Raw genomic sequence first — 25578 nt, 5'->3', positions numbered from 1 at the left:
TACTTATGACATACGGTAGTTCCCAGGGTCGACATGGGAGCTACAGTCGCTGGCTCATGACACAGCCACAGCAATGCTAGATCCTGGCTGCATTTGTTACCTATGCCGCAACTTGCAGCCATGCCAGGTCCTTAACCCACTGGACGAAGCTAGGGATCGAACCTGCATCCTCATAGATACTAGTCAGGTTCTTAACCCACTGAGCCACAATGGGAACTCCGAGATCAAGGTTCTTAGTCTGGTCTTGACCCTATGAGGTTGCCCACAGAAGTCTAGCTGTGGAGAGAAAGTCCATGGCTTTGACTGGATTCTCAGAAATCCCCAGGCTCCCTCCCCTAATCCCAACCTTTAAGAAACAGGTGATGTCTGAGGGCCTTTGCAAGCTGACGTCCGGAGTCACAGGGTGTAGAGAGACAAGCTGGGGCTGGGGATCAGCCAGATCTGGTTTAGGAGGGGAATAACCTCACATACCTCATTTCCCTTCTGGAAAACACAGGTAACGCTTTTACCCGCTCACAGGACCACGGGATGACTCATGCAAAGAGCCCAGTGCTGTGTCTAGGCTGCCCCCTGCCCCCACCCTACCTCCTGGGGGTTTGGTGGGGTGGGGGCAGTCTAGGCGGCTGGTCCACGAGGCTCACCTTCTTGCAGAAGCGGTGGAGGTGGAGCAGCGTCTCCAGGTCCGTGCGCTGCCGCTCGGCTGCCATGTAGAAGTGGGTCAGCTTAGCCTGGAAGGCCCGCTGGGTGAAGGCGAAGGCCGCCAGCTCCGGGAGCTCCGATCCTCCTGCCTCCCCGGCCCCTCTGGCTGCAGCTTCCAGCTGGGCCGCCTGCTTGGACAGCTCCAGGCCACGGCGGTACTGGGCCTGAGCGGGGAGCGGGGGTGTCTATGCAGCTCCAGCCTCAGCCTGGGCCTCCCCCAGAAGTCGGGAACCTCCCGCTGCCCCACTGCTGAATTCTGAGACTTCCTGAGCCTCAGTTTCCCCATCTATAAAATGGGGATCCAGGGTTCACTTTGCCCAGTTGGGACTCTGCTTAGTGTCCCCTTCTTCTGGAAGAATTCCCAAGCCCCAAAGTGTGACTTAGAGGCGCCTCATCTGCGTGCCCACAGTTCTCCCTTTCTGGCTGTTTCCTTGTTGCCTCTCTTCTCCCTGGCCCCCCACCATCACTGGCCTGCAAGGTCCCTGATGGCTGGAAAAGAGGCTGAATCACCCTGCAGCCCAGAGCCCAGCTCATCAAGGTTGCAGATTCCCCGCCTCTCCTCACTGAGGCTGGTTCAGTAGGGCCGGCGTGGGACCCTGGAATTTATATTTTAGGAAACCCACCAGGGATTCTGAGATTGGTCTTCTTTGCACTTGGGAATCAGGGAAGGCTTCCTGGAGGAGACAGTATCCAGCTGCTCTCATTATTTCGGGAAGCTTTCCTGCCCTTTCCCACCTCTGCACCTTTGCCCCAGCAGTACCACCCGCTCTCCTGCCCTCTCCATCTGCTCCAGCCCTGCTCCTCAGTTTTAGGAACCCACCGCAGCCTGCAGGAAGAAGTCCTCAAACATGGCGTGGTTCTTCTCCACTGTCTCCAGGCTTCCATCCTTGGGGGTCAGCACTTGCAGGTACTGGCTTCCCTCCTGCTCCATCCAGTTGCTGACCTGGACGTGAAGGGCTGCTGGGGAGATGTCCCTTGGCCAGCTCCCCATCTTCCTAGGAGGCTGAGGTCTTGTCCTCAGTCTCTCAGGGGCTGGGCCTGTGCCCACGGGCCTGAACTAAAACCATCCCAATTCCAGGGAGGAGAAGAGACAGCTCACGGGGCATGGGGTACACTGTCCTATTCTTAAATTATCCGGAGGGGAGAGGGCGCCCCACGTGCACCACCTGAAGACCAGAGCCCTGAGCACCGTAGGCCCCGAGGGCAGACTCTCCAAATGAAGTCACAGGATGGCAAATGCTGTTAGCTTACTCTGTCCACTCAGGGCTGTCCAATCAGAAGAGGAGTGATGAGCTCCCCATCCCTGGGGGCATGCAACCAGTACTAGAGAAAAAGCTGCCTGCTGTAGAGGAAGGTGTATGGGCCTGTTCTGCACTCCCTGTGTGAACTGGGCAAGTCACTGCCCCTTTCTGGGCTTCAGTTCATTCAGTGGTAAAACGGGGTAGATGTGAGGATTCAGTGAGACTGAGAAGGTAAAACGGCTCTAGGCTTCATGAACACAAGTCCTCTTTGTATTCTGGGGTGTCCTTAATTTTTTTTATTTTTATTTTTTTGCTTTTTAGGGTCGCACCTGCAGCATATGGAGGTTCCCAGGCCAGGGGTCGAATCAGAGCTGTAGACACTGGCCTACACCACAGCCACAGCAATGTGGGATCCGAGCCGTGTCTGTGACCCACATCATAGCTCACAGCAACACTGGATCCTTAACCCACTGGGCGAGGCCAGGGATCGAACCTGCAACGTCATGGGTCCTAGTCGGGTTCGTTAACTGCTGAGCCACAAAGGGAACTCCTGGGGTGTCTTGAAGAGCATCAGTCACTTTATCCTCATAAAGCCCCATGGGGCAGGCATTAATATTATCCCCCATTTGACAGATGAGGAAACCGAGGCACTGAATGGCTACACAGCTTGTCTAGGGTCGCACCACTCGCTAGTAAGTGCAGGAGCTGGGACTGGAACCCAGGCCGTCTGGCTCCAGGCGCACTGTCCTCCATGGCCCCAAGCATGAAGGAGAGGCTGATTTGAGGCACCAGTATTTGGACAGAGTGGTGCCAGGTGTGGGCTCCAGGGTCAGACCCCTAGGTGTACGACTACGGGCAGGTGACGTCACGTCTCCTAGTCAGTTTCCTCATCAATGGGTAGGAGAAACCCTAGCATCTTCCCCATGTCCCTTGTAAGGGATGAGGTTATAAAATGGTGGGGGCCCAGGGCTTGGCACAAAGTTGGTGTTTAATAAAGGCAGCTTCCAGCGTTATGTCTTCACCCATCATGCATGTGTGGAGTGCGCGTCAGGTGCTCCAAGATGCCCACCTGGTGTCCTTTGTACCAGAGCAAAGCGCGTGGCTGGGGCAGGGACTGGGGGGGCAGAACCCCGGCCCGCTCCCGCCCCCACCCCAGTCCCTGGGCAGCCTCCTCTCACCTGGTGGATGGCGGCTTCCAGGCGGCCCAGGCGGACACGGAGCCCCAGCCTCCTCAGGAGGTGGTTGGATGCGGTGACGAGGACATGCAGCTGCTCGTCCACGAGGCTGTACAGGGCAGTGGCTTCAGCCAGATGGCTCCTGGGGAGCCGAGGAGGGTGAGAGAAAATGCAATAGGCTGGTCCCCCTGCCCTCCCCTGCCCACCAACACACCTGCCCCACACAGGCCCGCCTCCCTGACTCCCACCCACTCTGTGGTCCTGGCCTGGGCATTCCAGCTGCTGACTTGCTGTGTGACCTTGGACAGGTCCCCACACCTCTCTGGGCCTCAGCCTTGGCCCTCTGTGGGACTGGGAGGACCAGAGGACACAGCGGGAAACCAAATGACCCTCCCTTTGCCTAGGAGTGTATGAATCGAGCTGGAAAGTTCCAGGTTCAAATCCCAGCCCTACTACTTTCTAGTAATAGGACTTTGTGCAAATTTCTCACCCTTTCAGTGTCTCCATTTTTTTTTCAGCTATAAAAAGTGGGAATAACAAGACCCACTTCACAGAGTGGTTGTGAGAATTAAACGCTCTAACCAACCCCTTGGCTTTCAACCCTGGCTACATAGTAGAACCTGTTCTAGGAGCTTAAAACATCTCAGTGCCCAGGCTCCTTCCCCATCCGGGCCAACCGAGTCTGGCTCAGAGCACCGCCTGGATATCAGCGTAATCCCACCATCGCACACTCAAAACACTTAACCCAGTGCTCGAGCCACGGTGCTGTTGGCGCTTGTTATTTCTATTGCAATGATGGTGAGTGGTGGTAGCACACTTCTCCACTCTGGCCTCCATTTTACAGATGAGAAAACTGAGATCCAGAAAGAGGAACTGACTCTCCTGCATGGCAATCTGAGTTGGAACCCAGTCCATGGCCTTTTCTGACTATTTTTTTAAAAAATGGTCAAGGAGTTCCCATCGTGGCTCGGTAGTTAACGAATCTAACTAGGAACCAGGAGGTTGGGGGTTCCATCCCCAGCCTCGCTCAGTGGGTTAAGGATCCTGTGTTGCCGTGAGCTGTGGTGTAGGTCGCAGACGCAGCTTGGATCCCATGTTGCTGTGGCTCTGGCGTAGGCTGGCAGCTGTAGCTCTCATTCAACCCCTAGCCTGGGAACCTCCATATGCTGCAGGAGTGGCTCTAGAAAAGACAAAAAGACAAAAGACGAAAAACAAAAAACAAACCAACAACAACAAAATGGTCAAAGCCAGCAAGATAATAAATGATGGGGCACAGATGGGATTTCATGTGAAACTTGGGTGAAAGGAGGACTCTCAGGGCCTTCCGACACCCCTCAAATCCCACCCATTTTCCTCTGCCCTAGAAGGAAAAGGAAAAAGAAGAGATAAGGGAGCCCGTTTTCCTGGAGGAAGGCTTGCTCTGAGCCTTCTCATCTGTCTGCAGCTTCCCATGGGTCACTGCCCTTCCAGGGAAGGGGCGAGCGCCCAGGGTATGTGAATGGGATGGAAAATGCCAGTCTGTCTGGCAAAGGGAGGGAGGGAGGGAGTGGTGGACAGGCAGGGGCTGCGGAACAGACATGCAGAGTGGCTCACATGGGACCACAGCGCCCCCTGGTGGAGCGCTGGCTAATGGCCAGCGGTCTCCAGGGGCCTGTGGTGGACCAGAGGGGCTTGGGGGCCGAGCCTGTGAGACAGGGGCAAGCTGGGAAGACAATGCCAGCCCCACCCGGAGCTGCAGAGAGACGAATCCACACCCAGCATCAGGGCCCACCACTGCCCAGCACTCACATCCGCATGAATCTGTGTGTGCAGTGCTGAGCCCTGGACCAGGCTGCCTGGGTTCAAAACCCTGACCCCAACATGTCCCAGCTGTGACCCTGGGCAAGTGACTTAACCTCTCTCAGAGCCTCAGGCTCCTCCCATACAAAACAAGGATAATACTAAGATCCACTTTGTGGGTGGAAATTAAACAAGTTAATATTCGTAAAGCCCTTAGAACAATGCTGTGTTCATACTAAGCTATTTAGGGTTGGTTAAATAAACAAAATGTTCTTGGAAGCTTGGGCAAACTTTGTAGTTGCGTTCCTTCTAATAGAGATAAAATATTTATAATTACTGGCTGATTTAATTACTGATTCCCCCACCCCTATATTTAAGAAAATTGGTACTTTCTAGGAATAAGTATTGTTTGCTTTGTGGTCCTGAGACCCTGACACACCACGAGGCTGTGTCCCCACACCAGGGAAGGCAAGGCGACGCAGGGATTAGTGCTCAGATGGCCTGGCTCTTGCTTCCCTTCGCTCAGCCTCAGTATCCACCTGCCAAATAGGAGGATGTGAGTCTCACGTGGTCTTGTGAAGAATAAGAGATGGATCCATGAAAGCGTTCAGCACAGTGTCAGGGTCAGAGAGACTGCCTGGTCCGTGAGGGGGTTCAAAAATGGGCAGGAACGGTCCTCGATGCCCATCCTGACTATGTCCAGGGCTAGGAGGGGTAGCAGAGAAGGGACAGGAAACTTGCCAAGATGGGGTCCTATGACTGAGCCTCAGCCTGGGATATGGGCCCTGCAAATACCCCATCCTGGGCATCCCCGGGGCATGCCCTATGTGTCCCCTCAGAGAGGGGCCTCAGCTCCGACCCCCTGCCCGGGGAACAGGACAGGGTGGAGGAGGAAAAGACTGGTGTCCATACCTGACGTCTGGGTTGAAGTTGAGCCTGCTGCCCTCCTGCTGCAGCTGGGCCAGGGTGGCTCCGCCTTCGCGCTGGAGGCTCAGCAGGCCTGGGTCCCTCAGCACGGCCTCCATCAGCTCCTTGGACTTGCTCAGACACCTGGCGGCCTCCTGTCAGGGTAGGGAGGTGGCCTGAGACCCAATCCCCACTCTCTCTCGACAACCATCCAGGGCTCCCCACACCCTGATCACGCCTGACTCCCCTAGTCTGACATTCAAGGTCCCTGTGTCTTTTCTATCTCTAAAACAGCTCCTGAAGCTGAGCTTCCTCTCATTGCCATGGCAACCTCACAGTTCCAAGTGCCATCACGTCTTGCTGGGACACCCATCCCAGCCTCTTCACTCATCTCCCCACAGCACTCTGGCTCCCCCTGCCGTCTGTTCTCTGAATGGCAACCAGAAGGATGTCAAAGCACCAATCTGATCATCCCGCAGCTACTGCTTAGAACACTTCAGTGGCTTCTCTGCTTGTTTAGAATTAAATCTCAACCCAACTCCTCCCTGATACAGCCCCATGGATCCATAAGATCCTCCAGTTCTCTCCTTCCCCTCCCCCACTCTGTTCCACACTGGCCTCCTTGTTCTTCCCGAACATACCAAGCTCAGTCCCCTTCCCGTTCCCATGGTAGCCTTCGTCTCATCCTTCAAGGCTCAACTTCAATACCGTCTCTTCAGGGAGGCCCTCCTTCCCCTTTATGCTCAATCTTACGTTCAGAGCATTCAGCACCACTTGTAATATGTCCACTTTTTTTTTTGTCTTTTTGCCATTTCTTGAGCCGCTCCCGTGGCATATGGAGGTTCCCAGGCTAGGGGTCAAATCAGAGCTGTAGTCACCAGCCTACGCCAGAGCCACAGCAACACGGGATCCGAGCTGTGTCTGCGACCTACACCACAGTTCACGGCAACGCCAGATCCTTAACCCACTGAGCAAGGCCAGGGATCTAACCCCAACCTCATGGTTCCTAGTCGGATTCATTAACCACTGAGCCACGACGGGAACTCCGACATGTCCATTTTTCATCTGTTTTTTTATTTTTTTACTTTTTTGTCTTTTTAGGGCTGTACCTGCAGCATATGGAGGTTTCCAGGCTAGGGGTCAAATCAGAGCTGCAGCTGCTATGCCACAGCCACAGCCACACCAGATCCAAGCCATGTCTGTGACCTACACCACAGCTCACGGCAATGCCGGATCCTTAATCCACTAAGTGAGGCCAGGGATCAAAACCTGCGTCCTCATGGATGCTAGTCAGATTCGTTTCCACTAAGCCACAATGGGAACACCTTCATCTACTTTATTTTTTTTCTTTTTTTAGGGCTGCACCTGCAGTTCCCAGGATAGGGTTCCAATGAGAGCTACAGTTGCTGGCCTCTGCCAGAGCCACAGCAACATCAGATCTGAGCTGCATCTGCAACCTACACCACAGCTCATGGCAACACCAGATCCTTAACCCACTGAGCAAGGGCAGGGATTGAACCCACGACCTCATGGTTCCTCGTCTGATTCGTTTCCTCTGCGCCACGACAGGAACTCCTCATCTACTTTTTAAATGATGACCTCTACTACTACACCATAAAGCCCCATGAGGACAGGGACAAATCGACTTGCTCCAGGATGGGTCTCCAGGGCATGACACCTAATGATGGTTTGATAAATATCAGTTAAATGAATAAATGAAAACAGGGCCCCTTCACTGAGCCCTTGGGCCACAGAACCCAGGGTGATGTCTGGCTTTCCCACCTCATGCTCCTGGCTCACCTGCACCCCTCCAGGGGGGTCACCCTTCTCCAACTCCTTGATGGACGCCTTTAGCAAGGAGGAGGCCCTCCGGAGGTCAGCAAGGAAAGGATCCAGCTTCTGCAGGAGAAAAGGCAGAGTGGGGGTGTCAGCCTGGGCCAGTGAAGATGCTGCCTCTCCCACCCGCCAGGAGGACATCAGGGGACATTAGGCAGTGGTTCTCGCGTGTCAGCTGTATCAGAATCATCACCTGGAGGGCTGCTTAAGATCCAGGCTGCCGAGCCCTCCTCCTGAGTTTCTGGTTTAGTTTCTCTGGTGGGGCCTGGGAATGTGCCTTTCTTTCTTTCTTTTTCTTTCTTTCTTTTCCTTTTTAGGAGTGCACCTGAAGCATATGGAGGTTCCCAGGCTAGGGGTCTAATAGGAGCTACAGCTGCCAGCCTACGACACAGCCACAGCAATGTCAGATCCGAGCCGTGTCTGTGACCTACACCACAGCTCATGGCAATGCCAGATCCTTAACCCACTGAGTGAGACCAGGGATCAAACCCGCATCTTCACCAGTCAGGTTCTTAATCCACTGATCCACAATGGGAATTCCAGAATGTGCATTTCTAACAGGTTCCCAGGTGATGCTGATGCTGCTGGTCCAGGGACCACAGTTTGAGAACCACTCATGCTGAGAAGGAGAGAGAACAAGAAAGAAGACAGGCCTGACCCCCTCCCAGGCCAGTGTGGCTACCCTGGGGGAGGGGAAGGGAGGAGGGGTGACAGGGCAGGGGGAGGAGGACATGCTCTGCTGGGTCCCACTTCAGCCCAGCTCTATCTCTTACTAGCTATGAGGCCTTGGGTAAGTTACTTAACCTCTCTGTGCCTCCACATCCTCTTCTGTAAAATGGGATCACAGTAGTTCCTGCCTTAGAGGCTCGTGAGAGTTCAAAAGTGGATTGATTTGTGCCAGGCCCTTAGAATGGCATCCACGGTCATCCTCATTATCAGTTGTATGTGTTGGGTCTAGAGATAAGATTTCATTTAAAGGGAAGGTCTTAAAGCAAAAATAAAGTTCAAAAGTCACTGGATTAACTGGAGCTTCTGGAGAGGGGAAATGGGGGCGTGAGGGACAAGCAGGGAAAAGAGATTTTTCTGAACATTCTTTCATACCATTTCAATTTTTTTTTTTTTTTGGTCGTTTTTAGGGCCATACCTGCAGCACATGGAAGTTTCTAGGCTAGGGTTCACATTGGAGCTGCAGCTACCAGCCTACGCCACAGCCCCAGCAACACCAGATTCGAGCCGTGTCTGTGACCTACTCACGGATACTAGTCAGGTTCATTACCGCTGAGCCACAACAGGAACTCCACCATTTGAATTTTGAGCATATAGTCTCTTCACAAATAGATACAATCTTAAAAGGAAAAGCACTAGGGCCAGAAGCAAATAAGCAAAGCGCCACATCCGAATACAGACCAGTGGTTCTCAGTGGGGGATGGTTTCTCCCCCTCCCCCCCACCTCCCTAGGGGACACTTGGCAATGTCTAGGGACATTTTTGGTTGTCATAGTGTGTAGGATGTTATTGTCAGAGTGGGCAGGGGCCAGGGATGGTGCTAATCATGTGACAGTGCACAAACAGACCCCTTAAAAGAATTCTCTGGCCCCAACTGTGAACAGGGCTGAGATTGATCTGCCCTGAGTCCAGGTTTAAGCCCCGTAAGTTCCTGTGTGCAGTTGTGGAAGTTGCACCCATCCTGTGCGTCCTCAAGGGTTCAACTGGATATGAGATGCCCCTTCGAAGGGATGGGGTGAGAGGAATTGAGGTCACACGGGAAAGGAGCCCAGCCCTGGCAGTTTCCTTCCTTCCTCCTCCCTCTTACAGGAAGGGGCACATCTGCCTTCCCCATCAGACCCCAGCTCCTCGAGTTGAATTGAATTGTAGTTAATATTAACAGAGCTCGGAGTTCCCATCGTGGCTCAGTAGTTAACGAATCCAACTAGGAATCATGAGGTTGCGGGTTCGATCCCTGGCCTTGCTCAGTGGGTTAAGGATCCAACGTTGCTGTGAGCTGTGGTGTAGGTTGCAGACGTGGCTCGCATCCTGAGTTGCTGTGGCTCTGGTGTAGGCCGGTGGCTACAGCTCCAATTAGACTCCTGGCCTGGGAACCTCCATGTGCCACGGGAGTGGCCCTAGAAAAGGCAAAAAGACCAAAAAAAAAAAAATTAACAGAGCTCTTAGTGTGTGCCAGACACTCATCTAAGCTCTTCACCCGCATTAACTCAATCCTCACATCTGCCCCATGAGGAGGTGCTATTACTATGCCCCACTCTGTCATTGAAGAAAAGGGCTCAGAGAAGGTATATCACTTATCCAAGGTCACACAGCAGAGCTGGGGTTGGAACCCAGGCCATCTGCTCCAGAGCCCGAGCTTTTAATCACTCCACTCTGCACCCTCAGTATAAATTTTGGTTGAATGACTGGTTTTGAACTTGACAAGCTCAGTGGATCCATGGGGCAGGACAGTGGAGGGAGAAAGAGAAGGGGCGAGGGTGTGGGCTGAAGGCTGTGTGGTTAGACACCTGGAAGAATTGCACCCACTCGCCGGGGCAGTAGGGGAAGGGGCCTTCCAGGGCCGTGGGCAGCTGGCTGGGGTCCACGTGGTGGCTGAGGGCCTTCAGTGAGGGCAGCACCTCTACCTGCAGACAAAAGAAGCAAGTTAAAAGGACCAGGGAACCCAGGGTAGAGACAGACTTTGAGAAGGTCCTGCCCAGATGCATGCCCCAGCATCACTCAACTCCCACGGGGAACGCTGGCCCTGGCTTTAGGTGTTGCTTTCTGGGCTAAGGATCTTCTCTGGAAGCTCTGACAAATCAAAATTGAGACCTGGACCCTGGCTAAGGAGTGGCAAATAAACAGCATTCGTACTGCCACTCCTATTCTGTGCCCAAGGCAGACATCGTCAATCAATCACGGCACGCCCTCCCTCTGAGCTGGGCTCTTTCTCGACATGGTTGTCCAGGCCATCACAGAAATCTATTAAGCTGGCCTTTGCCATGAAACTTCTTTTTAATCCTTGCACTATTCTCTAAGGACCCATCAAGGTACTATCTCCTTGGTTTGAGAAAGGTCACCAAATCCTAACAGTATCCCCTGAAACGTGGAAGAGAGGCTAGGCAGTGAGGCTTCTCCCAGGCAGGGAAGCTTCTCTCAGGCAGGGAAGCTTGAGGCTTATGCTACGAACAGCTCCAGATACCCAAGCTTGGGATGGGGAGGATTCTGTGGGCTTCTACAGCCCATTTTGCATCCCTGGTACTTAAAATGTGGTCCACCTAGGAGCATGCTAGACATGCAGATTCTCAGGCCCTGTCCAAAGCCACTTAAGCAGAACCTGCACATTGACAGTATCCCCCAGAGATTCATTGCACCTCAAAGCTTGAAGAGTATATCTCTAGCTCACAATCTGCCTCTTCACCAACTGAGAGGTAGAAGGAGACCTTTAAAATCACTTCCTAAAACAGGACAGGGGGCAGGGTGCCCATGCTCATGACTGTGGCACGTGGCCCTGACTCAAGAGAGCTCCAGCCTCTTTCTTGTGAAGTCCCGAATCAAGTCAGCATCTGCACTGGCGATGCTGAGACAAACTAGGGAGAAAGACACAGGGAGATCCAGGTGGTGGCATGCAGAAAGGGCGCCTCTGCCTCTAGCTTGCTGTGGGGCCTTGGGCCTCAGTCTCCCCAGCTGAGAAGAAGCAGGGAGGGGTTGCCTACATGAAGCTTTCAATCAGGTTTCAGGCCATGTGCCACTCTCAGTCACGTGGGAGGGCCTGGCAGGAGCTGCCAGGGAGAAATAATTCTGGGACTGATATGGGACTGGCTGCCTCACGGGCAGGGCTGGAGAGTTGCAGCATCTAATTGACCAACACCCCATTATTCCAGGGCCTCTCCTAGCTCGTGAATTCTACCATCTCCCCCCCCCCCCCGCCCCCGGCTCAGTTCAAAGCCAGCTCCTCTCCGCCTCAGTGGATGCTGCCCTCCCCCTCACCTGGATGCCAGGTAACGCCTCCAGCTGGAGAGCATTCTCCTTCTCCCCCAGGAAGAGCAAAGCACCGATGGAGGTTGGGATGAGAGCCTGTCAGAGGGAACAATTTCAGAGCCGACGTGCCTAGGAATTGGCAAGAATGGGCAATCTTGCTGGAGGAACCAGGCAATCTTGCTGGAGGAACCAGGGGCCTTGGCTGAGCCTCCCTGATAAGTCGTGGGCAAGGGGGCCACGGGGACAGGGGTGGGGGGTCCCCAAGGGCTGAGACCCGTACATGATCTGGAGAGCTGGGATCCTTATTTGGAGGATGAGTCCAATGACCTACTGGGAGTCACAGGAAGAAGTCACAGCAGCTCCAAGCTGGGCTGTAAACTCCCTAGATGCCCCGCCCCTGCTGGGTCTCAGCTTCCCCATCGTTGGTAACGGGAGAAGGAGGAGGAAGAGAAGGGGGAGGTCAGACCCTGAGGTGAGCATGGGCCAAACTCCCATTTACTGGCTGCCATACTGGTTGGTTCAGAATCTCATCCCTCCCCCATTCTCAGCTCAGAAGGTTCACATGGGCCAAGCCCAAGTCCATGAGTGTGTCACCTTCCCCTGACCACGGAGATTGGCTGATGGATGGACACCTGAGCCAGTAGGGCTAGGGAGACAAAAGCAACTTTTGCCAGGACTTCTGGGAAAAGAATCGCTCTTTCCTACTGGACTTGAATGAAAAACTGTATGAAGTCACAACCGCTGAGAACCAGACTGCCACCAAGATGAGACCCTGGCTGAGAAGAGCACTCTCCCAGGAGGAGCTAGAAATGCAGAGAGAGGAACCAGATCCTGGTGACAATATTTGAGCCTGTGAATCAAGCCATACTTAGAGCTGGGTTTAACTCTTGACTGTCCAGTCACAGGAACCCATGAATACCCTTTGTCTATAAGCGTGTTGGGGCTGGGGTTTCTGTTATTTGCAGCTAAGAATCCCTCCCTGCCTAGGGTCCTGGTCCCAGCTCTGACCTCCTCAGGATCTGTGACTATCAAAAGGCCCCCAGTGCTCCCAAGACTTGCTAGGCTGAGGCTGCCCACCTCCCACTCACCTGGGTGGCCTGCAGGGCACTGACCAGACCAGGATGTGGGGGCTGTTTCCTGGCATCGATCACGACTGCCAGCCCCTGGGTTTTATCTTCAGGCCTGTGGGTGGTAAATAGAATTGGCAGTCTTGCTGGGTGAACCAGGGCCCACCAGGGCAAAGGACCTAGTGGGAGGTAAGGGAAACTGGCTGCTAGAAGCCTGGATATACAGGTAAACTCTTCAACCCACCAGGCAAAATTCCAGTGCCTCCTCCCGCCGCTGACACATACTCACTTCTAGGAAGCCTTCCATGATTCTTCTGTAGGGAGAGTCCATTGCTCCCTCTTTGGTGCTCCCACAGCACCCCACACAGCCCTCTCTTACACCTAATAATCATAAACTATAAGCCTCTACCCCAGTTGCAGTAGGTGAGTCACCCAACCTTCATCCACCTTTTCTGTATGAGCGGAAGGCTCCTTTTATTCAAGAATCCAATTCCTTCCCTATAACCATGCCGCCCCCCGACTGTCTTCTGATTGGTTGAGGCCAACGTAGGTACCCAATTCCCCTGGTCAATGATTGGTTTAGATAGGAGCCATGTGACATTTTCTGGCCAATGAGATGTGTGGGAATTTTGCTGGGGCCTTCTGGGAAAGATATTCTCTCCTTTAAACGTTCTTACAAAGAGATACAAGGCAGAGATCTAGAGTGACACATTTCTTATCACAGAGATATTTTGAATTAGAATTTGTTACTTGCAGCCAAAATATCCTCACTGGTTCACTGTGCGCTTTTCAGTGATTCCTTGAGGATCTTCCAAACTAGCCCAATGGTCAGGACTTGCTAAAATACTGATTCCTCACCCCCACCCCCACTCCATCCCCCAAGAATTCTGTCCAGCAGGTAGGGAGGGGATGGAGCCAGGGAGTCTGTGGTCCCATGTGCCCTGGCCGTTCAGCCAGGTTGGGAAAACAACTCCCAACTGCCTTCAAGCCTTATAACCACTCAGTTGATGGACAAAACCAGAGAAGGCCAGTGTGGGGTGGAGGCCAGCATCCCCTGGGCAAGCTGTTTCACCTCTCTGGGGTCCATTTCCCATCCGTACAGGGGATAATTATTGTGCGGGTTTCTGTGGGCCGTGGTGCGCGCTGATGGATTCATTACTGTGAGGTACTCAGAGGCTGCGCAGAGTAACGGGGATGTATGTGCCTGCTGTTACCACATTCTAGGAGGGGAACCCCAGGCACAGGGTGGTGACCCGGCAGTGGGAGGAGGCTCTCGGAGGTGAGGCCAGGTCCCTGACTTTATGGCCCACACTGTGACTGCCTCTGGCTATGCCCACACTGGGAGGGAGGTTTGTTCCCACACTTGTCTCCAGAGCCAGCCTGGAGGCCCCCAGAGGTCAGGCCCGGATATGAGAGTGTCCGGGTCCCTAGCACAGCCCAGCATGAAGCCGGGCCCAGGGCAGGTGCCCAGCAATGGTGGTTCAAAGCAGGAGGGGAGAGGCAAGCCCAGCACGTGAGAACCCAGTGCATGGTTCACACGGCACCCCACTCCCACCTCTCGTGACCATGCTCAGTCCTCAGAGCCCACTTGGTCATCCCTTTCTTTTAGGTGAGCTTCAGAGAGGGGAGGTTACTACCCCTGTGTCACACAGCAAGTTGGTGGAATTCCAGCATTCTGTCTACCAAGCTGACCACTTGTGAGCACAGAAAAGGAGGGGTCCCATCTCCCCCTCAGCTCAGAAAAGCCACTCCACCCTGGACAAGAGGAAGGAAAAAGTCTCAGTGGCCAGCAGGTGGCAGTGGTGGCTCTTGTGGGTTGGAGTCCTTGAAGAAGTTTCTAAAAGGTTCCATCAGTCCCTCTACCCTCTACGCCAGCTGCAGAACCTCTAGGTTGGGATCTATAGCCACAGTCCCAAGCAAACACCATTCTGGAACCACCCTGGCTGGAGGTTGGGACTCAGAGGAAAGATGGTGCCTCTTTCCACCCCCAGTCCAACAGGAAGTCTGACTGAGAGGCAGAAGGGAGGGCCAGTGTTAGAATTCAGCCTGGTCACTCATCATTCACTCATTCTTTTGCTCTCTCACTCGTTCATTCATTCACTCACTCACCCTTTCCTTCATTTATTCAAGAAATAGTTATAATTCAGATGCCAGCTCAAAAATCGCCTCCTCAAGGAAGCCTTCCCTGATTTCTCCATTGAACTAAGCCGCCCCATCCTGCCCCATGCCCTATGCTGTAAGAGTGGCTCTCAAAGTCTGTCCCCAACCCAGCAGCATCAGTATCACCAGGAAGCGTGCTAGAAATTCACATTCTCAGGCCGTACCCAGGCCTACGGAATCCGAAACTCCAGGGAGGGGGCCCAGCTACCTGTTTTAACAGGGGTCCAGATGATCCTGATGAATGTCCAGTTTGCGAACATCCCTCTACAATAGCCCGCTGTTTTCTTCCTTCCTCACACTAACACCCCTGCAAGTTGCTTGTGACCATCTGTTTCTTGCACACCGCCCACCTCCCCCAGCAGCCTGGGAACGCCCAGATGGCAGGGACCAGGTCTGTCCTGCTTTCCTGCAGCAGCAGGCTCAGCACTGGCTCTGGCAGCAGATGACTGGACAGAAGGCTATGGAACCTCTCTATGTGGTACCTGGTCCCGGGCTCTGGGCTGGGAGGTCGAGGGGGGATGGAGGGATCAGGCTGGCCCAACCCCTTACCTGGGGATGGTGCACAGGTAGGAGAACAGCTTGGTGACCTCTGAGGCCGTGCACCATGGCGCCTCCCAGAGGCTGTTGCTGGTTGACACCAGAAGCAGAGGCCGCCCCGCCCTGTCCCGGCCGCCTAGAGGAGAAAGTGCACATGTGAGTTCGGAGAGCTTCGGTGGAGTCCCCGCCATGGGAACCTGCTCTGTGGCCACCAGGCCTTTGCCCATACTGGTCCCTTTGCCCGGAATGCCTTTTCTCTCTTCCCCCTATGAACTCTGAACTCCTATTCATACTTCAAGACCCTGCTCAAAAGTCACTTCCTCAGAAAAATCATCTCTGAAGCCTTCCTCCATGCAGAGGCCCCCTCACCCCCACTCTGGATCCCCTCTGAACTGGGCACCCTGGGAAGCAGAGCTCGCAGAATGAGCTTTGGGGTCACACAGACCGGGGTGTAAGTGCCAGCTCTGCACTGACTCGCTGTGTGTCCTTAGGCAAGTCCGTGTGTCTCTGAGCCTCCGTTCCCTCATCTGCTAAATGGGGGCGGAAACAATGTGGAGCTTTGGGGGGGGGGTTATGTCACAGACTAAATGAAACAGTTTCTGAGAAGCACTTAACACAGGGCAAGGAGCTCATGAACAGCAGTTGTTACAATGATCCTTATCCCTTTGTCTCAGCCCCAGGGGTGAGTGTGCAGCTGTGGCCGCCAGCTCACTATTTATTCTTGCAGACTTCCAGCCGTGAGTTCTTCACGGACTATTTCCTGTTCCAGGAATCAGGGCTGGGTGCCCCCCTCTTCCCACAGGGGTCAAGAGTCTGAGACCAAGGGGGTCAGCACGGCCTGTGTACACTGTGGGGAAGAGGGAATACAGTAGGGGAAAGAGGCGCAGGTCTGTGGAATCTGGGCCCGTCCTGCACCTTGGGCTCGGAGCCCTGCCCGCCAGGGTCCCTTCACTCAAGGCTGCCCTGAAGTGACAGCCACTTACTCCATGCAGGCACAACCCGCCACCATGGGTAGGTGTGTTAGACCCTTTGTAGCTCATGACGCCTTGGACAAACTTAGCCACCTTCACACGTGCTGCCTTACACAGGGGAGCAACCATCTAGAACATTCTTGCACATGTTTGAAAATGTGACATAATTTTAAAACTTAAAAATCCACATTTGCAAAGGAAGTTCCCATCGTGGCTCAGTGGTTAATGAACCTGACTAGGATCCATGAGGATGTGGGTTCGATTCCTGGCCTGGCAGGTTCCTAGGTTAAGGATCCTGTGTTGCTGTGGCTGTGGCATAAGCCAGCAGCTGTAGCTCCAACTGGACCCCTAGCCTGGGAACTTCCATGTGCCATAAGTGTGGCCCTAAAAAGAAAAAAAAAAAACCAACTACATTTGTATATGTATTTTTCTACTAAAATATATACATTAATACATTTGTATGTATACACAAGTATAGACGTGTTTGTGTGTATATACATATATTTAATATGTATGCATATATGTTCATATCCTCTTGATAGCATGGGTTTGATTTTTCCCAGCAGTCGTTTACAAATCCCAGAAGGAAAACATTTTGTTGGGGGCAATATGGGAAATTTGAAAATGAGCCGGGTATTGAGGAATACTAGGAATTATTTCTAATTTTGTTAGGTGTGCTAAATGACACTGTGGTTATAGGGGAAATGTCCTCGTAGTTAACAGATGTGCATTGAAATATTTTCAGGTAAAATATGAAGATGTGTAATTCACTTTAAAATACTTCTGAAAAAATAAAAAAAGAGGAGGAGTTCCCACTGTGGCACAATGGGATCAGCAGCGTCTCTGCAGCAGTAGGATGCAGGTTTGATCCCCAGCCCAGCACAGAAGGTTAAAGGATTCAGCATTGCCCCAGCTGTGGCATAGGTCAAAGCTGTGGCTTGGGTCTGATCCCTGGCCTGGGAACTTCATATACTGTGGGGCAGCCAAAAATGGAAAAAAAAAAAAAAAAAAAAGGATGAAATGTGGCCAAATGTTAAGATTTATTAAATCTCAGCAATAGCTATATGGATACTCATTATACTATAGTCTCTACTTTTCTGTATGCTGGAAATTGTTTATCAAAAAAGTTTTTAAAAGGTGAAATAATTAAACCATGAAAAAAGCTGCCTAACTTACAAAGTTAAAGATGTTTGTCCATAACCCATGGAAATCCTCTCAGAGACATAGGGTTCTTTAGGTCAGGAAATGCTATATTATGTCTCTGGAGCCATTTTATGGATGAGGAAACTGAGGCCTGGGGAGGGAAAGCCCTGCCCAGAACAGGGCTCTGGGCACAGATGCTGGCTGAGGGCACTGGAGGGAAGGGCAGCTGTCCGCCTGAGCTGCCTTCACCTGGGAGGTCCCTTTGCCCCGGATGCTGCCCAGGAACACCATCAGCAGCACCTCAGAGCCTGCCTGGAAGCTGCATGCTTCACTTTTGGGTTAGGAGTTTCAGGAGGAGATGGGGACAGCAGGTGGGGAGGTGGCGGGGGATGAGGGTGACCCAAAGCCACCAAACTGCCTTTCTGAGGCAGTCACTCCAAGTGTGCGGGGAAATGATATGCAGTTTAACTGGCAAGCAATTTAAAGCATTTTTTATATTAAAACAAGTGTGGGAGTTCTTTTGTGTCTCAGCGGGTTAAGAACCCCACATAGTGTCCGTGAGGATGTGGGTTGGATCCCCGGCCTTGCTCAGCGGGTTAAGGATCCAACCTTGCCCACAAGCCACGATAGAGGTCACAGATGCAGCTCAGATCTGGTGTTGCTGTGTCTGTGCTCTAGGCCGGCAGCTGCAGCTCTGATTCCACCCTTAGCCCAGAAACTTCCATATGCCACGAGGGCGGCCCTAAAAAGAAAAAAACAAAAAACAAACAAAACAAAACAAACACCACCCCAAGTGTGAATATATTCTTAGGAAGAATACAAAATATCTAGACATTTTAAAGACAATGATTTTAAGGATACAGACAGAGCAACCAAGAGTTCAGGGTGACATTTCAACCCCTGGGACAAGATCGCTGATGGAGGCGTTCAAGGGAGGGAAAGGAAAGAAGGGCCACATGGAGAACGTTCATTCGCTCAAGTAGTTTTTGAGCACTGACTCTGTGCCAGGCACAGTCCAGGCACTTGCGCCCCATCTGTCTATGATGGAAGCCAGACAAGTTACAAGAGAGTACAGTTGTGGAAAGAGTGACAGAGAGTTAAGTCCAGTCTGCTTCCTCTCCTCCTCTTATGCAAGGAGGAGCCTGAGGCTCAGAGAGGGCAAGTGATTCCTCCTAGGTCACACAGGGAGCTAGAGGTAGAGCTGGAACTAGAACGAATATCTCCTGCCTCAAAGAATGGGGTCTTTGATGGATAAAACCTGAGCTCTTGGAACATGACAGCCCTAAAAGGATCATGAGACTTTGTATGCAATTAATGTGAAAACAAAGAGCAAAAGCTTCGACAAAGACAACCAAGAAGAGGACAAAATGACAGGAGCGTCACAATGACAGAGCAATGTCTCCGTGGACATGTCCTGCAGAGATTTAGAAGTCCACGAAGTAAAACAGAATTGCAGGACAATTAGTTCTACGAAAGCGCTGTGATTACTCTTGCTGCCAGAACTTTGCACATGCTATTCCCTCTGCCTGGAACACCATTCCCATCACTTTACATGCATAACACCTATTCACACTCTATGACTGAACTTCACATTACTTCCCCCAGGAAGTCTTCCCTGACTTCTCCTTTACCCCAAACCTGGGCCGGGGGCCTTATCTGTCCTCCCACAGTCTCCTGTATGCCCCAGGGTCACATTTTTTTCCACACTGGATTATAATCACCTATCCGAATAACCTGTTGAATTTTTCCCACCACTAGAATATTGACTTCCTGGGAGCAGGCTTGGTTCCCTGCCAAATCCTCAGTGCTGAGCCCAGGGCCTGGCACATAGCAGGTGCTCAATAAATATTTATTGCAAAGATGAATAAATATTAAAGGGAATGATAACACTGTCAGTCCTGGAGGATGTTAAAGCCCAAACCAGACCCCTTCATCAGGCCAGACACCCACCCCCCAGAGGCTCTAAGTATTGGCTGTAAACTGGCTCACAGATGCCCCCTTGTCTGAAGAACCCCCTCTGCTGAACCGGATCACAGGCTCACCTGCACCCCCATCCCAGGGTCGGCCTGCAGTTGATGATGGACAGATCCAGGTGGACAAGGGGCCAGCAAACCCTGTCCCCCCTGCCACACCTTAAGATGGACTCATCTCTGTGGTGTAATTCATGCTCCGGAGCCCCCCAGGGCATCAGGCCACATCTGGGCTTCACTCCTCCCCCGCCCCTCCCTGCTTCCCTCACTCCCCATCCCCTGAGAGTAACTTTTAGGAAAATCACTTTCCCGCGTTCCCGTGGTGGCTCAGCTTGGTATCCATGAGGATGGGGGTTCAGTCTCTGGCCTCACTCAGTTGGGTTAAGCATCCAGCATTGCCATGAGCTGTGGCGTAGGTCGTAGGTCGCTTGGATCCCAAGCATTGCTGTGGCTGTGGTGTTGGCTGGCAGCTGCATCTTCAATTTGACCCCTAGCCTGGGAACTTCCATGTGCCGTAAGTGTGGCCCTAAAAAGTAGGATAGAATTGGTAGGGTAGGGTAGGCTAGGATAGAATCGAATCAAATCACTTTCTCAAGGGTCCCTGTCTTAGGCTCTGCTTCTAGGAAACCTGGCCTAAGACAGCCATCTTGAAGACCTCACTGAAAGTAGGATGGATGAATTCCTAGACATTGCTTTCATACCATCCAACTCCATCATTGGAAAGATGAAGCATCTGAGTCCCAGGGAGGCTTGGTCCAGAACACAGGCCTCCAGGACTTTCCCCTGCCTTCCCCACACCCACCAGCATCCGAGGATGCTCAGGCAGCCCCATCCCCACCTTCACAGCTCCCTCCTCTCCCCCTCTCCTCCAATCCGAGGACCTGGCAGGGATGCTATCCTGGAATGGAGGACCTCCACGCTCAAAGCCCCAATCCTGGGCTCAAGCCCTGGTGGTTCCTCATCCAGAGCGGGGCTTTTTTCTGGAGGGGCTGCAGAAGCCTCTGGGAAGCCAGTCTTTTCCTCTGTCAGTGGGTCTGAGTCAGCGTCTGGGCCAGATGTTTTGGTCTGAGTTGTTCCAGCTGGAAAAAAGCAGCAACAAAGGAAAGGGCGTTAAGCAGAAGATGAATTTTTTCCCCAGGGGAGATGTTTTCTCTTTCACATTCTGACTAATAACTATAGCTTCCAACATTGATCTCCTTCTGTGTGGCAGGCATTGTGCTAAGCTCCTTCTGTCTGGTGCGTCTCTGGAACTCACAATAACTCTAGGAGGCAGGCGAGATCCCCATTGCACAGATTGAGAGAGAGAGAGATCCAGACTTAGAGGAGTTAAGCTACAGCCACAGCCACATGGGATCCGAGCCGCATCTGTGACCTACACCACAGCCCACGGCAATGCTGGTCCAGAACCCACTCAGCAAGGCCAGGGATCAAACCTGCATCCTTGTGGATACTGGGTAGGTTGGTAGCCTTCTGAGCCACGACAGGAAGTCCCAAGAGGGGTTAAGTTCTTGATCAAGGTCACCCAGCCAGTGCATGGCCAAGCTGGGGTGTAGACTCAGGCCATCTCCACATGGTCACAACACCTTGCTCAATTCCAGACCCATGAGACTTCAAGCTTCTTGACATGCCACCTTGTACTCTAAACTGCTGAGACTGCAGAGTCTCTGCACTGTCCCTGATAGCCGGTGCCACTCTGTCACCTGATCACATCCAGAGAACAGTTACCCCTCCAGCAGAGCCAGAGGGCATCTTACCTTTCCCCAAGCACCGGTCTCGGCTGGGTTTGGGAGAGTAGAGCAAACACAAGATCTTCCAGGGCCCATCGGGCTGGAGTGAGGCTTTCTCGGTGGGCACAGCAGCTTGCCTCAGCCCCTTTAAGAATGAGAATTTGGGCCGAGATGTGGGGGACCTGCAGGAGGAGGTGTTTTGACCTGGGCTGGTCACAGGCTTGGGAAGTCTCCCCCTTCCCTGTTTGGTCCTGTCTTCCATCCTGTTTTCAGGGGCTGGAGCAGGACAAGGAGAAGCTGGGCGCAGCCGGGGAGAGGATGCTTGTTTTGGTTTAGGCCTGAGCTGGACCATACTCTCTGGGTTTCCCAGAAGTCTCTGTGTCTTGGTGGCAGCCGGCTCTTCTGAGACACCTGCCCCGAGGCCAGAGACATAATGCAGTGGGTTTACAAGGACGTGGAGGTAGGGGTCTTGGGGCTGGTGTTCTGAGTCTTGCATGGGAACTTTATCATTAAGCTTTCCCCTCAAACCCCAGACGCAGAGTTCCTCTTCCAAGCTTTCTGGCTTCTCACAAGCCCATTTTTCCAAGGAAGACCCCCCTTTGGCCCATGAGAGAGGCAGCATCCTTTCACAGAAAGGGATCTCCTTAGTTCCAGCTAGCTCCTCCAGTGCCCCCAAAGGGTACCCACTGGATGTGCCCACCTCCTGAATGGGAGACCCTCCTCTGCTCTCCTGGGAAAAGTCCACAAGAGCCACATAATCTCCCTCCAAGTCCTGGCTGGTGACGTCGTCCATCCTGAAGGCCACCTCCCCAGGCCCAGCTGGCTCCACCTTGATGAGTCCTGGGTACTTGTTCCCACGCGTCCTGCTCTTGCCCCTGGCCAAACTCCGGGTGAGCAGCACCTGGCTGCCTGGGGATCTGGCCTGGTGCAGCTCTTGAGAGCTGCTCAAATCCAGTGCCTCTAATTGAAGGGACCCCCAGGCTGGGGAGAGGACATTCTCTGTTTGGGGTCTGTCATTCACAAACTCTGGGCTGGTTATCTTGGTCCAGGGCACAGAGACTACCCCATCTTCTGAAGCTACCAAGCAATTGTGGAGGGGACCTCCTTCAAAGTCACTGTTGATGGCCTCCAGCCAGGCTTGGGTGAAAAGCATAGCATAGGCTGACACAGGAATAGGCTTCGCGTCCACTGTGCGGAGGTCCACAGAGAGGCACTTGATCATGATGCAAACGGATTGCTCCTCCTGGGGCTCAACTTGGAGGTAGAAGTCACCCTGGCGCAACAAGAGGGGATTGAGGGGTGCCAGGTGGACCACAACCTCATCTCGCAGGCACAATGGCCAGCCCTCGTGCAGGAACAGGCAGTGTGAGTAGGGGGCCTGCAAAGAGAAAGGGGTGGCATCAGAGAATCCAGCCCTGAAAGCCCCACCCATGAGTTTGCTTCCTTCTCCCCCCCCCGCCCCCAGAAAGAACCTTGAACAGGTCGGAGACGAAGATGAGACGAGAGAGGTGCTTACGACACAGCATCCAGGGAGGACCTGCTATCAGCATCCTGTAAGTCACACAGCTCCAACACAGGTGCCTAGGATGCAGCATCCAAGGAGGACCTACTCTCAGCATCCTGGAAGTCACACAGCTCCAACACAGGTGCCTAGGATGCAGCATCCAAGGAGGACCTACTCTCAGCATCCTGGAAGTCACACAGCCCCAAGAGAGGTGCCTAGGTTGCGGCATCCAGGGAGGACCGACTCCTAGCATCCTGTAAGTCGCACAGCCCTGAGAGTGGGCGCCTCCTTAAAAGTCATGCCTTCGATGCCTCCTGCCTCACCCTAGTCCTGGTTCTGACCTTGAAAATACTTGCTAGCCTACTGGGCCAAGGAAGAAAAGCTCTGAGTGTCAGGCACTAGTTAGCAAGCACCTTTCAGGGCTGGCTCCTGCTGGCTCCCTTCTCCTCATCCATGAAAACGTCTCTCAAGCCCACTTAAACTAAACTTTCTACTTTAGGGCCAAGGAGATGTGGGTTCCAAGGTCTGAATCACTAATTTGTGCAAATTACTTAACTTCTTTGAGCCTCAACTTCCCTATTTGCAAATAAGAATAACAATACAGGAGTTCCAGTCGTGGTGCAGTGGTTAAGGAATCCGACTAGGAACTGTGAGGTTGCAGGTTCGATCCCTGCCCTTGCTCAGTGGGTTAAGGATCTGGCATTGCCGTGAGCTGTGGTGTAGGTCACAGACATGGCTCAGATCCCGAGTTGCTGTGGCTCTGGTGTAGGCCGGTGGCCACAGCTCTGATTTGACCCCTAGCCTGGGAACCTCCATATGCCGTAGGAGCGGCCCAAGAAATGGCAAAAAGACAAAAAAAAAAGAAAAGAAAAGAAAAGAAAAAAGAATAACAATACATATTGGTATTATTGGGTTGCATGAGAATTAAGTGAAATTATAAATACATACCTTTCAAATACATTGTTTTTTAAAAACCAATACAATGGGCAACATATAAAAAGCTGTTCAGTAAATATTACTTCCCTCTCCTTTTGACAATGTTGGCCTTTTGAGAAATGGCAGGATTTCCAGCTTTTTAAAAAAGTTATTTATTGCCTTTGTTCTGTTCTCTACTTTGTAGAGTGATTTCAGAGTGAAGTCGAGACACTACTAAGTGAGAAGTTAGGAAAGCTGATCTTGCCACTAACTTGCTGGAAGGCCCTGAAAATTCATTCCACTGTTGTGGGTCTGAATGTCAGACCCAGAATATTTATCTGTTTATTATTTATTTACTTCCCATTAGTGGTTGACAACGTGGCAGGTGAGTCTCAACTATGAAATTTTTTTTAAAGAGAAGGTTCCAGCAAGTCTCTGCAAAGGTAGACACAGCAAGTCATCCCAGGGCAGCCTCCACACAGTAACCCTGAGTTGAGCCATTCCATGAGACTGCCAGGGCTGTACAGGCCCAGTGTTCAACGGTGACACCATGTGGCAACAACAGAAACAACAGCTTGGCCAGAGGGACAACAGGTCTTTGCCCACCTGACTTTTGGAAGAGTCTGGTCTGATCCCTGCGGATTGAATAAGCTCCAGATAATCTCAGGTAATTTGGATGTGTATATGGGATACCTCCAGAGAGTGACACTGAACTTCCTGATAATTAAGCAAGTGTTTCCTGGAATTATTAATTGCATAAATAATGAGATCTGACCATACTTGCACCTACCATGTTGATAAACCAGTTCATTTCAGTTACACTATAGATTCACCTGTCTCTGGGACTCTTCATATCCATAAATCCCAGGAATCTCTGAGTTATACCACCCTTTTTCTTTTTTTTTTTTTTTTTGGTCTTTTTGTCTTTCCAGGGCCACACCTGCGGCATATGGAGGTTCCCAGGCTAGGGGTCCAATCGGCACTGTAGCTGCCGGCCTACGCCAGAGCCACAACAACACAGGATCCAAACCGTGTCTGCAACCTACATCACAGTTCATGGCAACACCAGATCCTTAACCCACTGAGCGAGGCCAGGGATCGAACCTACATCCTCATAGATGCTAGTCGGGTTCGTTAACTGCTGAGTCACGACCGGAATTCCTATACCTCCCTTTTCACATGGCCCTCTGCTATTTACAACATCCTTTCCCTCACCTCCTCAGTGAAGGAGACAAAATAGCCCAGCGGTATTTTGCAAATAGCAAAGCACCACAGGAATGACAGTTACAGTCCCTTTATGTGATTCAGAGTAACTCTGTGGTGCAAGCAGTTTGGGAATTATTATCCTCACTTTACAGATGAGAAAACTGAGGCTCACGGGGGTGAAAGAACTGCCTCACAGTCACACAGCTAAAAAGCAGCAAAGGCAGGACTTGTGCCTAGAGCTTCACTTTTAAACTGGGCTATATTTGTCCCCAGGCCCCACTAGACTTCATTGATGGTGGCTGGCTGGCTAGCGCCAGTGGTTATAAATGCAGACTTGGAGGCTGGCACATTCTTTTTTTTTTTTTTTGTCTTTTTAGGACCGCACCCGTGACATATGGAGGTTCCCAGGCTAGGGGTAGAATCGGAGCTGCAGCTGCCAGCCTACACCACAGCCACAGCAACGAGGGATCTGAGCCAGGTCTGGGACCTACACCACAGCTCACCGCAACGCTGGATCCTTAACCCACTCAGCGAGGCCAGGGATCAAACCTGCATCCTCATGGATGCTAGTCGGGTTTGTTAACCACTGAGCCACGACAGGAGCTCCAAGGCAGGCACATTCTTGTTTCAGAGGAAGAAAGGAGGCAAAGAGACGGTAACAGCCGGCAGCTAGTGAGCAACTCGCTCGTGCCAGGCTCTGTGCTAAGCTGTGTTGATCATCTCGGTGAGGTGTCATTGACATTCCCGAGTGTCACTGACATTCCCACTTCCCACATA

General features: G+C 52.3%; 1 protein-coding gene across 5 annotated transcripts in view; it reads right to left on the bottom strand.

The window, feature by feature from the left end:
- The window catches only part of KIAA1755 (KIAA1755 ortholog), a 47299-nt gene that overhangs the window by 6657 nt on the left and 15064 nt on the right, over positions 1–25578 (bottom strand). For 3 of the 5 annotated variants that reach the window (XM_047771109.1, XM_047771110.1, XM_047771114.1), the window contains 11 exons: positions 21204–22554; positions 20331–20528; positions 15378–15501; positions 12690–12783; positions 11611–11697; positions 10149–10265; positions 7601–7699; positions 5807–5955; positions 3119–3257; positions 1520–1642; positions 642–863 (listed from right to left, as the gene is read on the bottom strand). In XM_047771109.1, coding sequence (XP_047627065.1) covers positions 642–863; positions 1520–1642; positions 3119–3257; positions 5807–5955; positions 7601–7699; positions 10149–10265; positions 11611–11697; positions 12690–12783; positions 15378–15501; positions 20331–20528; positions 21204–22554 — 2703 coding nt within the window. Of the gene's footprint in view, positions 1–641; positions 864–1519; positions 1643–3118; positions 3258–5806; positions 5956–7600; positions 7700–10148; positions 10266–11610; positions 11698–12689; positions 12784–15377; positions 15502–20330; positions 20529–21203; positions 22555–22648; positions 22742–25578 lie in introns of those variants that run through there. The other 2 variants (XM_047771113.1, XM_047771112.1) reach the window with 2 other exon arrangements.

This window comes from Phacochoerus africanus, chromosome 3 (genome assembly GCF_016906955.1).
Source record: "Phacochoerus africanus isolate WHEZ1 chromosome 3, ROS_Pafr_v1, whole genome shotgun sequence".
Taxonomy (NCBI): Eukaryota; Metazoa; Chordata; class Mammalia; order Artiodactyla; family Suidae; genus Phacochoerus; species Phacochoerus africanus.
The sequence above is the reverse complement of the archived record's forward strand: the minus strand, read 5'-3'. Positions and strand labels throughout refer to the sequence as shown.